This window comes from Lontra canadensis, unplaced genomic scaffold (assembly GCF_010015895.1).
Source record: "Lontra canadensis isolate GAN:19392208 unplaced genomic scaffold, GSC_riverotter_1.0 scaffold12, whole genome shotgun sequence".
In the NCBI taxonomy this organism is placed as follows: domain Eukaryota; kingdom Metazoa; phylum Chordata; class Mammalia; order Carnivora; family Mustelidae; genus Lontra; species Lontra canadensis.
Genome location: NW_022631006.1, coordinates 4,034,534 through 4,052,365, shown reverse-complemented (window position 1 = coordinate 4,052,365; position 17,832 = coordinate 4,034,534). Strand labels below are relative to the sequence as shown.

Genomic DNA, 17,832 nt, shown 5'->3' with positions numbered 1-17,832 from the left:
AACTGTACACACACACACAAACACACATACAGCAGAAGGACGAATACACATCTGGAGCAAAGAGTAATCAGGGTTTTGGTTATATAAAGACATGTATAATGTTCTGTCTTGAGAACATACTGTGGTATAAGAACTACTAAAACCAAGACTGCAAGGAAAATGTTGATGAAATACACAAATCACCTTTACCTAGTAGGCAGTCCAGAAAGACAGAGTATTGCAAGCCTGCCTACTTAGGAGCCAATGCCTGATTTATCTACAGTATGTAAAATAAGCAACATTACAGAGTGACTATCCATTCTTTTCCCCTGAAGAGTACCACTGTCTTCAATTAAAATAGGTGAAAAGCCCTAGATTTCCCATAAACATGAATATATCTTCATATGAAATCAAAAGTGACTTTGGAAGGTCATATAATCTGGTATTTTCCATATGACATGTTATAAAAATATAAATTATGTGCTTTCAGCAGCCATCCTTGTTCTCAGGCAGATCCTCTGATTCTCATCACTGGGTGTGAAGAACACACTATCTATAGCATAGTAAATTAGCAAACTTAGAAGTTTGCAATGGAACAAATATGGTCAGGAAGCACTGATTTAACCCTTTTCCACAATTTTGGGCAAGAATATCGCTAAACAATTTTAAAAGAATACCACTTAATCTGTATATAAAGATATCCAAAGTAAGAGAACTCCTGACCAAACCTGGGAATCATCAAAGACTACTAATGCTATCTGAAAAGATAACTATCCTTTGTATAATAACCTTTCATAGATTTAAACTGTACTAGTTAGTAAACTCTACTGTTCTCAAAGCTAAACCTAACACCTACCCTTAAGCTTCTGCACAAATCAAATACTTTTCTTTAATATTTTTCAAATAAAGTGTGTTATTTCATGAAAAAAGTTTTCATAATTAAAGTTTGAGAGATGAAACAGTGTTAATATTGTACGTAATCATAATCATTTTAGTCAACTAATATGCAGTTTTCATATGGTAAACAACTTCAGAAAACATTTCTCTAATTTTTTTTAACATACATGCCCAATCTTGTGCTAGACCTATTAAATAAATACCTCCATAGGTAGTTTTGATGTGAAGCTAGGAATGAGAACCTTTGACGGATTAATTAAGAAAGAATGAAGAAAAATATTATAAATATTACACAATTTAATTTGACATAACTTTAAAACATGAAACAGTTGTCATTTCATTTGCTAGTTAATAAGTGCCTTCTATAGGCCTGAACCCTCTCTCGGGATCCTTCTTGAAACTCCTCAATAAAGCATTCCACGACTATCAAAAGAAGGAGCCAAGTAGCTCAAACAAATATATAATGTCAAAGATGGTCCAATCTTCCTTTTGGGAAATTCCCACTTTCTATTCTTTAAAACACAGTATAAGTCACAACTGAAGGCATTATTTTCTCCATCTTGTTTTACATTCTCTTAGTTAACATTTTAAAAACAAAGTAGAGAGAAAACAAAAACGTTAATAATGTTCATAATCCTTATCACCCTGATGATACACACACACAAGATGTTTTTTGACTATTAAACATAGGGCCATATGTTTCTTAGAAGCTTAATATTCTTTAGGTAATATATTATGAACACTATTCTAGGCCAAAGTATGAGGTTTTAACTCATTATTTTTAATAGCTTTACCACATAATATTCTGCAATACCGTAATTTATTCAGTTGCTCTCCTGTTAAAGAGGTCAGGCTTTTTCCTAAGTTTTGCCACTGCAAATAATATTGTAATATACATCCTTTGTCTCTATATTCCTGTATATTGGTGCATTAGGTTTTACTGGATAAATTCTCAAACACTCCAATTTTGTAGCATTTCTTACTTATATCAACATTGTATAAGAATGATTATTTCCCATATCTGTGTCAGCACTTTTAATTTATAAATACACATGCACACACACACACGTTGTGTTCCCAAAGTATATGTATTACTAACACACATAGAATTTTATCTATTTGTTAAAAAAAAAAGTAGAATGTTGTGATATTGATTCATATTTCCCTGATGCCTAGTGAGGTTAAATATGTTTTCATATGTTCATTGGATATTTCTATTTCTGTTTCCATAAAGACCCTTTTCATAATCGGCCTATTTTTCTCCCTTTTTCCCCCCTATATAGGAGTTCCCTGTAGAGTTATTAATTCATTGTTACATGTGTGCAATGTATATTTTTCCAAAGATACTGCTATTTTTGCTTACTAATGGTGTAGTCTGCTATACCAAAAATATAAAGTATTTATATCCCAAATCTTAACTTATTCCTTTGTTTTGGGTTTTCTTCTTGCTTAAGAAAGCTATCCTCAACTTTATTTCAAACACTATAATTTACAGTTTCAATCTTGAATTCATTGAAATTTATTTTTGCATATTGTACAGGGTAGAGGTCTAAATTTATTTTCTTTCAGGTGAGTAGTCAAGTATACCAGCACCATTTATTAAATAAAAAATCCTTTTCTAAAATGAATTAAAATGACACTTAAATATTACCCAGGACCAGAAAGTGTTCTAAATGCTTTTCATGTATTCATTCAATTTAGGGATCATGACAACTCTACAAGCTAGGCACTGTTGTTACCCACATTTTACAATGAGAAACACAAATGGCAAAGTTAAGAATGTTTGCGCAAATCAAAAAATTAGGAAGTGGCAAAGATTTGATTTGAAGCCATGAATTATGACTCCAGATCACCGTTCTCTTACTGCCTAAATGATACTACCTTTCTTAATGTATAATAAAATACAGTAAATTTCCGTATGTACTTAGATTCCTGAAATCTCTATTATGTTTCACTAACTATATCTATGTGTTAATACCATTCCTTTTATTATGATAGTTTTATGGTAAATTTTAATAGAGTGAAGTATGTTATCCCACAAAATATTTTTCTTGATAATTCTTTTATTAATAATAGCCTTATGGTAATTCTTAGGTACTTGTTTTTCATATGGATATTAAAATCACTTGCCTTTGTTTCTCTCTCCTAGAAAACTAAAAAAACTTGGAAGAAAATGAAAATTACAATACATTTGCATTTTAAAGTATTGATATTTTTAATCATCTCTTCCAAATTTTTTTTAAGTCTATTCATTAAGGAAGTGTTTTATGTACTTATCTGGAAATTGTACATTCTCTTAATAGGGATTCTATGCCTTTTTGGTTCAGTTTATTCTTGGGAAATTTTGAAGATTTAGATATGTATATGATATACACCAAGAAATTGCCCTCAAATATTAGCAATTTTTTAAAATACTAGCATTTCATAAAGCTCTTCCTAGTAGTAAAGTACTTAAACTCTTAATGTATATAATAAAATTAGTAAGTTCACTTAAAAAGAACATTTGGATTTCACTATTTTTCTAGAACTTTCTCAAACACACTTCTAAGGAACACTACCTTGACATCTCAGAGACACACACATGCTGAAGGAAATGAAAATTAATTTTGATATTTTGGTAGAGAATTATGACAATTCTTGAGATAAGAGATAAGAGCTTGACTGGCTTTCAAACTGTGTTCTGAGTAACACAGAAGTCTAATGAAGAAGGCTTTGTCACTTTAACTTATTAACCTCTTTATTCAATACAGAAACACATAAACACAGAGAACTAACTGGTGTTGCCAAAAAGGAGGGGCGGAAGGATAGGTGCAATAAGTGAAGAGGATTAAGAGTTACAGACCTCCAGTTATAAAATAAATAAGTCACAGAGATGAAAAGCACAGCATCGGGAACAGGGTCAATCATATTGTAATAACGTGGTGACAGACAGTAACTACGCTTTTCATAGAATTGTTGAATTCACCATGTTGCACACCTTAAAGTAATTTAACATTGTATGTCAACCAAACTTAAGTAATAAAAATTTTAAAAACACCCTTTATCCAGTTGGTTTATATTTTTGGAGAACTTATATTCAAAATTTCATTTGAAGAGATCTTCAAAAATTAAGTTTTAAACATACAGGCTGTAAGCCTGCTCTCCTCCTATTACTAGTCATTCAACAAATATTTATTGAGAACCCATTAAGTTCCAGATTACTGCTTCTGATACATGAGAGAATAAAACAAAGATCCCTGTTCTCATGCAACTTACTTTCTAGGAAAGTGAGAGAGACGATACACAGCAAATATGACAATACACAAAGTATCTGGTATTCTATGAGGTGATGGGGAAAAACCACAGGAGTACTGGGAGAAGAGGGAGGCCAGTTTGCAGTATTATATAGGGTGGTCAGATAGGCCTTATTAAGTAGGTTTATTTTGAACTAAGACTGGATGGCAATTAAGGTGTTCGTCAAGTAGATCTCTAAGGTGAAGGACTTCATGCAGAGAGAAAAGCAAGAGATAACTGCTGAGGGGAGAACATGCCTAATGCCTGCAATGAAAAGCAAGCAGGTCAGTTTGGCCTGGGGCAGAGTGAGTGGGGAGGTGAGGTAGGAAATGAAGTGAAAGAGGTATTGTGGTGAGGGCCAGATCTTGCAAGTTAATGGGTGTCATTAGGGATTTTGGGTTTTAATGAGTGAAATGGGAAACTATTACAGGTATAGGCAAAGGAAAAAAAAAAAAAAAACCTGACACATTTTAGAAGGAATACAGACTTTATGGAGAGCAAAGGTAGAAAGGTAGGAAACCATATATGGAAGCTGTTGCAATAATTCAGGCTTGATTTAGGGTAACAGCAGATGTAATGAGAAGTGATTAAGATTCTACACACTTTTTTAAAGGTAAAGTCACTATTATTTTTTATAGGGACTGGACTTGGGAGTACAAAAGAAAAAAGATGAGGGTGAATCCAAGACTTCTGTTCTGAGCAAGTGGATGTATGGCACTGTCTTCCACTAAGATGGTAAATGCTGATATAGATGGAACAGGTTTGGGGTAGTTTTTGGATTGCTGAATTTTAGAAGTCTATTAGATATGCAAGTGAAAACTGCTGCACAGGAAACTGAATACAGTCTATAGTTTCACTGTGAGACCTGGATTAGAGATAAGTATGAACCTAAGTTAGGTGGAAACTGAATCATACAATTTTAAGAGACATCTTTGGGAAATGCATTCAAAATTATGAACACAAACTAGGTACAGTGTCTTGTCATAAGCTTGAGCAGGTGAGAAATCTTAAGGGCTAAGTTTCATTGGTTCATAAGAAACCCATATCACACTAAAGACATAAATTTTACAGGTTATCAGCATATGAAAGCAATGGTATTAGACAAGGAGAAAGGAAAGTATAAATCCAGATGTCATTTCAAATATTAAGATGTGGAGCACTCCCAACAGTAAGTGGGATGAGGGGAGGAACTAGCAAAGGATGCTGAGACAAAGCACATGATCTAATGCAGGAGACAAATCATGAGTGTGCAGTATCCTGGAAGCCAAGTAAAGAAGGCACACCAAGGAAATGGAAGTGATAAATTATGACAAATATTGTTGATAGGCCAAGTAACATGTGGACTGAGAACAGACAACTGGAATTAGCAGTGTGGTCATCATTGATGTCGTTGGCAAACACAGTGTTGGTGGAATGGTGGAGGAAAAAAATCTTGCTGAAGTGGATTTAAGAAAGAACAGGAAGAGAGATACTGGAAAAAAAGTAGAGAAAATAATTTGTGAATTTTGCTACAAAGGAGTATAAGGATGGGGCATTAGTTGGTGGGGGAAGTGGGATTGAAAGAAGTTTTGTTTTGTCTTTTAAGATGGGAGAAAAAAACATATATGTATGCTGATGGGAATGATTCCACAGAGGCAAAAAACTTGAAAGATAAAGAAGAAGGAAGAACTGCTGAAGGGATGTCCTTGAGTAAAGGAAGAAAGATGAGATTTAACGTGCAACTGAAATTACTGGCTTTTGGTAGGAGATGATAAGATAATAGCTGAGAATGTAGAATATGTGGGTTTAAATACTGGCTCAGTGAAGTAGGAAGTAAGGTCATCAGTTGGGAATGGGGATGGAGTAAGAGATATTGTAGGGTCTGTTATGGGAATTCTTAGATAGCCCCATGATCTCTGCCTCCTTGGTGCTACTTTTTGTGCAATTCTCTCCATTTGAACGTGGGTGAAAATTGTGACTTGGTTCTAATCAACAGAATGTGTCAGAAAGACGGAAGGTCAGTACTGTGATTAAGTTATGTTGTATGGCGAAGGAGGTGAGAAGTCATTCCTGTAATTAGGTTCAATATATAAGACTCCATCTTGTAGCACACACTGAAGAAAGATTCTCCTGCTGGCTTTGCAAGATGTAACCAGCCATGGTCAAAGTGCCCCCTGGAGAGAGTGTCATACTGCAGGGAACTTGGGCAGCCTCTAGAATCTGAGGTTGCCTCTTGCCAATAGACAGTAAGAAGTCAGCACCCTCAGCCATACAACTGCAGGGAACTGAATGCTACCATCAACCTGGATCCACTTAAAAGGGGATTAGGTTAGGCTCCAGTCAAGCTTCTAGATGAGAATGCACTTCTTCCAGTACTTTTTGCAGTTTTGTGAGACCATGAACAAAGAAATCGGTGAAGAAGTGCCTGCATTCTTGACCTATGGAAACTATAAGATAATAAATGGGTGCTGTTTGATTCACTGCATAATTTGTTACACAGCAAAAGTAAACCAACACAGGGGTTAAGAGAACTAACGAAATAGCCATCTACAAAGTAAAAAAGTGAATGGGCTTATGACTGAAAGAATTAAAGGTCTAGTTGAGATCTACAGTCATGAATTTAAAGAAAGACCAGCTGAGTTTTGCCTGTGTTTTTCTGTAACCACAGCAAGGGTGCTAAATAAGAGTCACCTACTTTCACATTTTATTACATCTTAGTAAATAATTTCAAATTCATCAGTAAATAAGCAAATGTCTATAAATTACATATTTTTGCAATCATTATTTTTTCTTTTTCTCTTCATGAAATTTGAGTAGACTTCCAGGAGAGCTAACAACCAGGAACCTAAAATTAAAGCTGGAATTTAATTTTTAGCACCACTGACTGATTAGCAAAACAATTTTGTTGAATTTGGAAGTGACTGAAAAATTTAGTATCAATAACTTAGAAATGATGATCAAACCCAACTCAATGTTTTTATTTTGTTTTTAAGGTTTTTGAAAACACATTGCTTAAAGAATCTAATTATATTTATTATATCTTTATATTTACTTCATACTTAAAATTCCATATATAAGAAATTTCAAAGTTGTACCTTGCAATATGTGACACATGCAAAAAAAAAAAAAAAAAGTCCAAGTTGTAAAACTAACGTTTTCTTCTTATTAGGGAAGTAATAGCAGTTTGCTTTATCATTAGACAACATACAACTTTATACTCTCACTAGTGAAGAAAATAACTGTAGAGCAGTTTAAACTATCTAGAAAAAGAATACAGAGTCTCTGCTTACATAAATATTTTGGAGCTAAAAACTCAGCAACACTAATACCTTAGAATTCTTCTTTAGAGGGGAAACTCAGTTTTCAAAAGCTCTATGCTATGCCATTTACTGTCTTAAAAAATACTCTTTCTTTTTCATATCACTTGAAAGATACTTCAGAAAAAAATAAAATAAACATAACCTAACATTTATGGTTAACATTACATTCTAGATGCTGTACTGTTCAAGAACAATAAATTTATTTCCTTCTTCAACCCTATGAAGATGTTACTATTATTTGAATTTCCAAAAGGAGAAACTGAAACCCAATTTACTCAGCAAGTAAGTGCCAGAACAAGGATTTGATCATAGGCAATTTGGCACCAGTCTTGACTTATAACCACCATTCTGGAGGACTTCTCTTTACGAGAGTCCTTCAGTTTTCAGTGGGAAATTATTATAGACCCACACTACTGTAGTTACAGTCTGCCACTCTGACCTGTGGAAATAGTCTAACCCGTAGAAACATGAGGGTAGAAAAAGTAAAATTTAGTATGTACTGAAACACGTAATCATTTTTAAAAGAATAGAAAAGGTTTTAATGTTGAAACTGCAATAAAACTTACTCTTTGGTATATTTTCCGTGCTTTTTACTTTTGGGTTTTCTGAATATTAATAGTCCCTTAGACCTTTTTATCACACTACTGTGATAATGTGACATCACTATAACATAGACAAACTATTTATTCTGGAAATAGAACTCAATCATATCTCATTTAGCTGTTATTGATGAAAATAACACAAACAGTTGTATGGACATATTTTATATTGTTTTATAAAAGTTCACAAGGAAAAAGTTTATAGTTTTAAGAGCAGAGGGTATCATATTAGCTGTAACACATAAAAATAATTTTCTTACGGGTTTAAAAGTTCATTTTAATTGTGGAGACTTTAAGATGATTATATTACAACCCATTCTTCTATCTTGATTACTTTTACAGATCTAAGCTAATATAGTGTGAATCTGAATCCACTGGGAAATACTGAGGGAATAAAATGATCACAAACTACTAATAAAATGATGGACAATGACTATAATTCCTTTAATAAATTTAAGAATCTTATTTTGTTCTTCTTGTATATCTTGCCTCATGTTATCCAGGAGATATTATGCTTGTTTGTATAAAAACAGAAGAAACCAGAATATAAATAAAATATATTTAACAAATATAACTGCATATAATGGAAGAAGTACAAAACCACAATGAATTACTATTTCATATATTAGAAAAAGAATTGGCAGAGGTGGACACAGTAACATATCTAGAGGGTTAAAATATTAGTAGACTTTATAAACTAGCCTTTTTAAGAAATGATTTAACAGAAATTCACATGCACATAAAACTAAACAAAAGAAAATACAAATCTAATTTCAAAGACAAAATTACTGAGAGAGTTTTTCTTTCCAGATCTAGGATATTTTACGTTGTTCATTCAGAAAAATCATTAGTTTTGTTTTTATTGCTGCTGCACTCATTTGTCTTGTTTTTGTTTAGAAAGTAAAGAATGATAAAGTATAAGAGAAATAATTAAAAAATAAAGTTAGTTGTTATCCCAATAGTTTTCTATATCATGTAATTAAGGTTCACTTAAGAGATAAGGTATATAGAGTGAAAATGTATAAACACTTTTTAATCTCATGCATTAATATTACAAGCTTTGTTCTCACTTTACATTGTATCATTTCCTTCAACGAGAAGTGCTGGGATTCATCACTAGAGATAATGTAGTATTTTAACCAAGTTATTGGGACTAAAATGTGAGTGTTATAGTTTTGTCTAAAGGGAATGCTACTGCATAAAATGAAAATCAATCTCCTACTTTGCTTCTAATTATTATTTTAACATTTTTCCTGAGGTTGTAAACTATTAAACTCAATAAATAAGCAAAATTATTCTGACAGTCTTAGATTGGATTACATGCAAAAGGTAAATTTAACGTAGTTAGCAAATATAGTTCAAAGTTAATAATTTATTGGTCAACTATATGAAAAATATTTAAAAAGATAAGCTTTTATTTAATAACTTAATAATCCCATAAGGCCTGTATTAAGTGAAAAAGTAGAAATATTAAAGAAAATAACATCTCTCACCTAAATGAATCTCAACTCAGACAAAATGAAAATGTGTTTAATCATTTTAATGAATATATTTTCAACATTTGTCAAATACAGTATGGCTCTGAATTACATAAAATATTTTAGATGATTTACTCAAATGTGCTAAAAATAACTACATATTTGAAAAATGACCTACAAATATTCAGTACCAAAACAATCATCAAATCAAACTAATATATTTCTGATTGCAAAGTCTGCCACTCCACCAAAGAAAATGGTCATACTAAACTAGAAGAATATACCATTTCCTAATTTGTAAAACAAATAAAATTATCACAAACACCAATTTTCAGTTACTTTTGGAATGCTAGAAATGTTTTTCACTGAAAGTTGAAAATTGTTTACATAGTAAGGCATGTCTGAAATAAAAAACAAATGAAAATGCATTCACTTTTAAAGATATACCTTTGCTCAATAAGTCTTATTTATACATTTTTTTACATATATGATACTTTTAACTTATATACCAATAATTCTAAGAAGAATAAATAATAAAGATTATAAACAGTGACTCAATGAATAACCCACAGAGCTCCATAAAGTCATAATTTTAAGGGAAAAATCCCAAATTCAAGTAGTCTACCTTCTGAATATATTTTTGTTATCTAAAGTTAAAAAATGCATAGAAATTTTCAGGAATAATTGATATTTCTTTTTCAGGTTATTTGGAATCTGATTATGGTGCACATATGTGAATGAACGAATACATCCTTAACCCACCATTATCTTTTTCTCCAGTGTGCAGGCAATCACCCGTGAAAAGTATGGTGTAGATGACAGGATGATACTGTACCTGATTAGCTCTGGAGGTGGTCATGGGATCAGATGGAGAGGACTTGGTGGTAGTTGGGGAAGATGGCAATGTCTGGGAACAAAGCAGTTCAGGAGCAAATCAACCTTTAAAAGCCTTAAACTGATTATTTAAATAAAACAAAATAAAATAAAATGTAATATAACGAGAACAAAATCCTATGAACAAATTTTTCTCCTACTCATTCAAATTTAATGGAATTTAAGATCAATTAAGTAACTAATGCATGTAAATATGCATGCATAAGCATGTAAAAATAAATTCATGACTTGAAATCATGATGGTGACTGATAAAAATTCACATGAGTATTAAAGGTATCCTGACCATATTCATGAATAGTAGTCTCTTTTCTTTCCCTCTTTTTTGTTTTGGGGGAAAAGAGATGTCAAACAAAAATTCAAGAAATTCAATGAGTAAAACTGAAAGAGTCATTTTCCTATCAATGAATACAGTCGGGGATTGGAAGAAGTGGTGAAATGAAGTTTACTTTGGCATAAAAGCATCCACCTACTTAATATGTTGAACATCACCAACAAGTTGATTCCACATGAATTTAGGGATCCATACTTAAAAGCAACTAAATTTGCAGTTCTGAGTTCTTAAATCACATTATCTTCTAAAATATTAATTTTTAACAAATTTAGAGCCCGTCTGAAAATGTAAACATTAACCTCATATTAATAAACAGGTAACTAACAGCATTTTAACAAATTGCCATAATATTTTTATCATTTATGTTGAAGACTAAATATTTAATATAAATGTATTGTAGCATTATCAGCCTGTGTTGAAAATAAGCACAAAAAATTAGGAATCATATTTATTGTCCACTTCATTCTGAAATGCTTCTACATACTATATATAAAATATGTTGTACAAGACCATAATCTACTTGTTGAACAATCAATTAATATATTTTAAAAAACTTCTCAAGTCCAATAGAATAACCTTGAAGTATAAGAAGTTAAACTTTTTTTAAAAAATATATTTTCACTTAGCAAATAGCATTGCTTAAGTAGCACCCTCAATAGATAATATTTCCTAATAGGTGAAATGGGGTAGTTTTATAGTATAGACACTATTCTGTGCGGACATTTTGTTTTATATTCATAAATATGCATCAAAATTACTCAGATATGAGCAAAAGCATAACTTTAAAGGTTCAGCAATGTGAGCAAAAGCAGATAAAATTACTTTATAAAATCACATCTCTTCATTTGAGATTTCAAAAGTTCTGATTTGAGTAGAACAAAGCAGTTAAGCATAAACGAAAGGATAGGAAATTCACAGGCTTCTACTTAACTTACTGTTCTCCCGTAACAAAGTAAGATTGGTTCTAACAACAAATCATGTTATACATAGTCCACTCCTCAAGTGATTCCTGGTTCTTCTAAGTTAAAACCTAAAATACTTTGAGGAAAACTAGACTTAGTGTTGAGTAATACCAAGGTTTTTATTAAATCGTATTTAAAAAGGGGACAGGAGCTACATTCAGAAATAAAAACCTCATAAAAGAAGAAACAAAATCTTCAAAACTTTGCTTTCTATTTTCACTCTTCGTACTAAATTCCCATGATTTCTCCAGAGAGACTTTCATTTTCAGTTATTAAAAACTGCTCTAATATTTTCTTTTCATGCAATTCTATGCTGGAATATATATTATTGACTTTATGCTACTATACGATAAGCGGTAAAGATTTTATTTTCCCACCTCTGGTTACGACCGTTATCACAGAGAATTACTGGGAGTAGTTAACATACATTTAAAAATCTGTTCTGTACTTATTTCAGATTATGAGGTTGCTGATGAAACAGATATGAAATAAACCTAGAGGTCATTTCTCCCCAAACAGGTTAGAATTTAAGTTCATTAACCTCCAGAAGCACTAAGTATGTGTTGGGTTCTTGTATTTCCATCAGGTAAAATCCACCTGAAGAGTGATAGGTTCACCAGGACATCCACATTGCCCTGGATATAAATTCTCAATAAGGTATTAAAACACTGCAAAGAATGATGTGGAAAAAGTATCAATATCAAGTGGTTCAGAATTTGTAGTCACCTAGATTAATATTATGTTCTGTCGATTTATTCAATCCCTTTCTTTTTGCTTGGCATATATATGAAATACTGGACATGTATTATTAGTAACTGATACAACTCGTAATCATCAACATCCCCTTAATAATTCTGATGCTATTTATTCCTCACAGAAACAAAAAACAGTAAGTTTAAACTTCAGGCAAAATAGTAAGAGTTTAAATCATTAAAAATTTGCTTATTAAAGCATCATAATCTGATAAGAAATTAAAGTTTAATATTTCAAATAAATTGGTGAAAATTATATAAACTTGAACTTCAAGGGATAAGATTATCAAATATCACAATAAATTGTCTCTAAATATATTTTCTTCATTTAAATTCCTAAAATAATGAACATATAATGAAATAAACACATGATGAGTTTTGAAGCTATTATTCATATAGATACTTTAAACACAAAATATCTTCTTCTCCCTTAACTAATATAATTTATAACAATAGAAGGATTCCAGAAAGTTTTCATTTTGGTGTATTTTTTTAAAGTATTAGCTACAAAAAATTGGTCTAAAAAACAGATAAATATAAATATATTAAAATAGTACCTTTAATTTAAAATGTTTATTAATTAGATTAATGAAACAGCCTTGATAGTTTTCTTAACAACAGAAATAGAACCAAAGAATCCATAAGAAATAGTTCAAGGTACAATATAAGTATATGATAGATTTGTTTCCCTGTATCTTATAAACAAAGCATTTACTCCTACTTACTACACAGATTAAAAATTTGTGGTTTCAGGTTAAAAATCATTTAGTAAAATTTCTGTTACGCATCATGAAGAGGTAACTGAATATCCATATAAGCAACAGTATATTAAAATATTTATTATAAAAAATGAACGAAGTACATTCTCCTTTAAAATGCTTTCTTTACATTTATGAAATAGTGATTGTGAAGGACAGTCATTTTTTAGCACGATTTTATCTTTCAAATGAAAAGTGTAATATGTTTTTATTTACACGTATTCATTGTTTAAGAATTCTGCTTTAAAGATTGAAGGCTGAATTACTTATTGCAGAAAAATTTAAAGTATTTTACAACTTCAAAATAGTGGATCCTTTGAAATAGTTTAAAAATATTAATGATTTGACAATAGACATTTAGTTAAATGTGGATATAAGTAGGCTTCTGGGAATAAGAACTAGAAAGTAATTACAAATTGTAAAATGCACTCTTGTTAACAAGTGACAGTTTTGCTGGACCAGAAAATATTGTTATAAATAAACTCTATAATATATGCAGCTTACCTCCAAGCAAATCTACAGTAACAAACTGTCAAGAACCTCTGATATTTATAGGTATAGTGAGACCAGCAATAAACAACAACTCTCAATTGTAATTAAAAATCTATTACTAGCTGAGTAATATTAGTGAAGTAATCACCTTCCCAAACCTGTGTTTCGAGTTCTGTTAAATAAATCAGTATAGTGCTTTATTTAAAAAAAGGATAAAATATGTTACTATGTAACTGACATCTTAGGTTTTTCATTGTAACAAGTATCCTCCTCTTCTTCCAATGTCTGAACTATCTGAAACCCCTCCGCGCTAATAGAAACTCATGCTGTCCAATCTACCCAGGTTTTTCAGAATTTATTTGTATTCTATAGCTTATTTTCCTCATAATTGCTATTTTGTACCTTTATCCTTTTTATCAACTGTCTATTCCCATGTATTTTATTTACCTTTCAACTGATAATCTTTATTACCTGAAAGAAATCATGATTTTTCAGAACGAACTTCCTTACTCACTGCAATTGACTACATTTGAATTTTTTCCATTTTCCAAAACACTTTTTTTCTCCATCTTCCTTTTCTTTTCATTATAGACAAAATTGTATACTTAGACCTCCCACCCTCCATAGAGTAGGACCTTAACACCTTAAATATTAACTTTCTACTACTCCTGAGACATCTTCTTCCCTCATAGCAATCTCATCTCTAATTTCTCTATCTTTTCAAGCTCCTTTTTATTCTTTAACACAAGCCATTCCCTCTTGAGTAGCAGGGGTTATGGGAGCCTCCCTTATCTAACTTGTATTTAACTCCTATATATATCCAAAATTCCAAATCAGCATTTTTTCCCTTCATACCATTTTCTTTCTTTACCTAACTGGACTGGTCACTTTTAGGAAATAATATTAGTACGAAATAATGATTTTGCTCTCACCATGTAATTAACAGTGGCCTTTAATTCTCCAATAATTTCCTACTTAAAAAAATTATTCTTTTCTTTTTTTCTGGTTTTGAAACTTTTTAGTGTCTTTCCTTAAACTTTCTCTCCTTATTTTATCACAGAGAGTATTACTGATTCCTTTTATCTTTATGATTAATAAAGAGCACTTACTAAGAACCAGGTATAGTTTTACTCAGTTAATACAATATCCCTATGAAATAGATTATTATTACTAGTCCCATGTTATAGGTAAAGAAGTTGAGGTACAGAGAAGCAAAACAACTCACTCAAGGTTACATAGCTGGTAAATTAAAAAGCCAGGAATTGAACCTGAGCAGTCCTGCTCCAGATCCCATGCACTGAATTACTATACTATAATGCTTCTGACTTACTTTTTCTGGTAACTGCTTCTTTATCTCATTCTTTGCTTCTTTTTACCCCCTCTCCTACTACAAAGATGGTAAGTGAATTATCTCCTCAAATGTAATTAAGGATCTACATTTTCAGTTTTATATTCTTACCTGTATTTCTATAAAAGACTACTTCAAGAGAAAAGCATGCTACTTACAACTTACTCCATCTGTCGGCAACACATAAAAATACTATCTCAAACAAGCGCCTAACTAAAATTCACTTACTGCTTTCTAGGCTTCACCATTCTGCTTGGATCAAATCCTATATATATAATCATTTATCATTCTTTTCTCACCATTTTGGAACTACAACAAATCAGTCTCAAGGCCTTACAGATTTTACTTCGAAATATCTTTCAGCTTCAGGTATTTGTCTCAACTTCAGTACCAAAAGAGATTAGGTGTTTGTCATCTGCTTAAAATATTGCCTAGTCTCTTAACTTTACCCTGACCCAAGACATTCCATTTTAAATGAGGTTCCCTTCTCGGAAAAACTTATTCCAGATATTGAGAAGTCCCCAGAGAGAAATCTTTTGGATTTCATTTTATCAGCATTGCTCAGAATTGGAGGCCCTATAGCCCAGTCTTAAGATCAATTACCAGTTAAATTTCCTTGGATAAGCTACTCAATTCCTTTAAACATCAGCTTCCATAAGTATAACATGGATTCTTTACTCTTTCCCTGCTTCATAGGTTTTTATGAAGATGGAAAAAATGTGATAATACATGTAAAGTGCATAGCACAATGGCTGGCACAGAAACAGAATAAACATCATAGATAGCGCTATTACATTACTCATCCTTCATTCTTGACTACCAAACCTTTATTTATTTATTTAGCCTGACAAAGCTTAACACTCCTTAGACTTGTGAGCGTTACATGAAAGAAGTTTAGAAAATATTATCTTACAAACCTTCAAACCTAAAGATCTGTATAGTAGATCACTCACCTAATTGTCATAGTTCTCTTCTCCTACCAACAGTTGAACTCACAGGAACCCTAAGAGTCAGTCTGGATTTTTAGCACAAAAGGGAACAAAATGCAGAGGTGCCTCCTTTTGTTCTAACTTTCCAGAGAAATTAAAAGAGCTCTTTTGGGAAATATTAGGAAGTATCCATAGTCTATAGAATGCCCCTTGGCCAGACACCCAAGGCTCTCTATTATCTGGTCCCATCCTACCTATCTAACATTAGTTTCCTCTAAATTCCAACCCACATGTTTCATTTCTGTCACGACAGTCTCCTTACTATTCAACCATTATATCTTTCTCCTCAAATCCATATTGTTTCACATGCCTATAATAAGCTTTTTGCCTTCTTCTCCTCTAATTAGGAAATTCCTATATAATCTTCAAGGCCCAGTTCAAATCTTCACCTATTTTATAAGACCAACTGTCACTCCAGCCTACATTTCTTTCACACGCTCTTGAACTTTTATAGTACATTGTTTATACTGTAGTTTTGGTATATAATACAGTTTGACATTTTTATAAATTATTTTAATCATTTATGATCTCTCCCAAACTAGTTTTAGAGAGCAAGGGCTACAAGTTAATATATCTTGCAATTCAGTAAGAAGGAATTTAATAAATTCATGACAGAATGGATGAATAATGAACACATTATGTGCTATATTTGCCAATTTTTTATGACAGAAGCAAAATTCTTTGACTAAGTTAACATTTCTGATATTTTCATTCGACTTTTTTAAACATAAGAGAATGCTCTAAATGCTTATAACTGCTTTGCTCTTACTGTGTCTTTTCTTAAAAATACATTTGAGCCAAAAGGGGAAAAACACTGCTGAAAATCTGTAACAGACAAAAGAAGTTAACAGATGCTAACTATATCACTGATTTATGGTTTCTACCTTGTTTTAGAGTTTATTGTATTGACTCATTATATACAGACAACCATATTTAGAGGAGGGTTTGAGGGACTTAAAAGAAGAAAAGTTTCAGTAATCCCAGGCGGGGACAAAAGTATCATGGTCAAAATATAAAAAGGTGGAAATGGATGTGTGTACTAAATAATCTGGGCTGAAGACATGCTCCAGGAATGAGTTCAGAACTCCTACAAACAGGGTTTAAATCATTTGAAGATCACTGAATGTCTCTGCTATTTGTGTGTCCTGAAAATAAGAAATAGTATGTTCTATGTTGTAATTAATATGTTTAACTTTGGATTACTGGCTTTTGCTGCATATTAATTTCTTAGCATACTGACTCGTAAAATAAGCACAATGGTATTAGGTATTTCATCATCATCATCATCATCATCATAACAACAGCAACCTTAATAATACTAATTAGAGTTATAGAACAGAGACTACAATATTTTGATTATTCAATACCTGTTAATTATTACTATTATCATTTGAATATATAAAGTATTAGAATCCCTCTATTAGCAAATAAATATTTTTGAAATAAAAAAATAACAACAAAAAACATTTGAGAGGAACAACATCTAACATCTGAGGTTGGGTATAATGGTGTCATGCTACATTTCATCATTCCACTATATGAAAGACCTGCAAGACCAGTTTGCATTATTTTCTTAAGAAACTATGTTTGAGCACTCATTCAGTCAATAGGGTAGGTTTCATTTGGGCAGAATGTTCTGGTTCATGCAATTTATTCAGTTACCAATGGTAACTAGATTACATAATTCAGAATATAACATTCTGTTAAAAGTCCATAATATATGATTTGAAATTGTAACTTTTAAAGCAACTTTTATTTGTTTAGAACTAACTTTGATTTC

The 17,832-nt window shown here is 31.6% G+C and overlaps 1 protein-coding gene across 3 annotated transcripts in view; it reads right to left on the bottom strand.

Annotated features, from left to right (window-relative positions):
• Nucleotides 1-17,832, bottom strand: part of NOVA1 (NOVA alternative splicing regulator 1) — a 150,107-nt gene that overhangs the window by 17,865 nt on the left and 114,410 nt on the right. For 2 of the 3 annotated variants that reach the window (XM_032856220.1, XM_032856222.1), the window contains one exon: nucleotides 10,361-10,432. The exons of the other annotated variant lie outside the window; for it this stretch is intronic. In XM_032856220.1, the coding sequence (XP_032712111.1) occupies nucleotides 10,361-10,432 (72 nt within the window). The remainder of the gene's footprint in view (nucleotides 1-10,360; nucleotides 10,433-17,832) is intronic. 3 annotated transcript variants of the gene reach the window in all.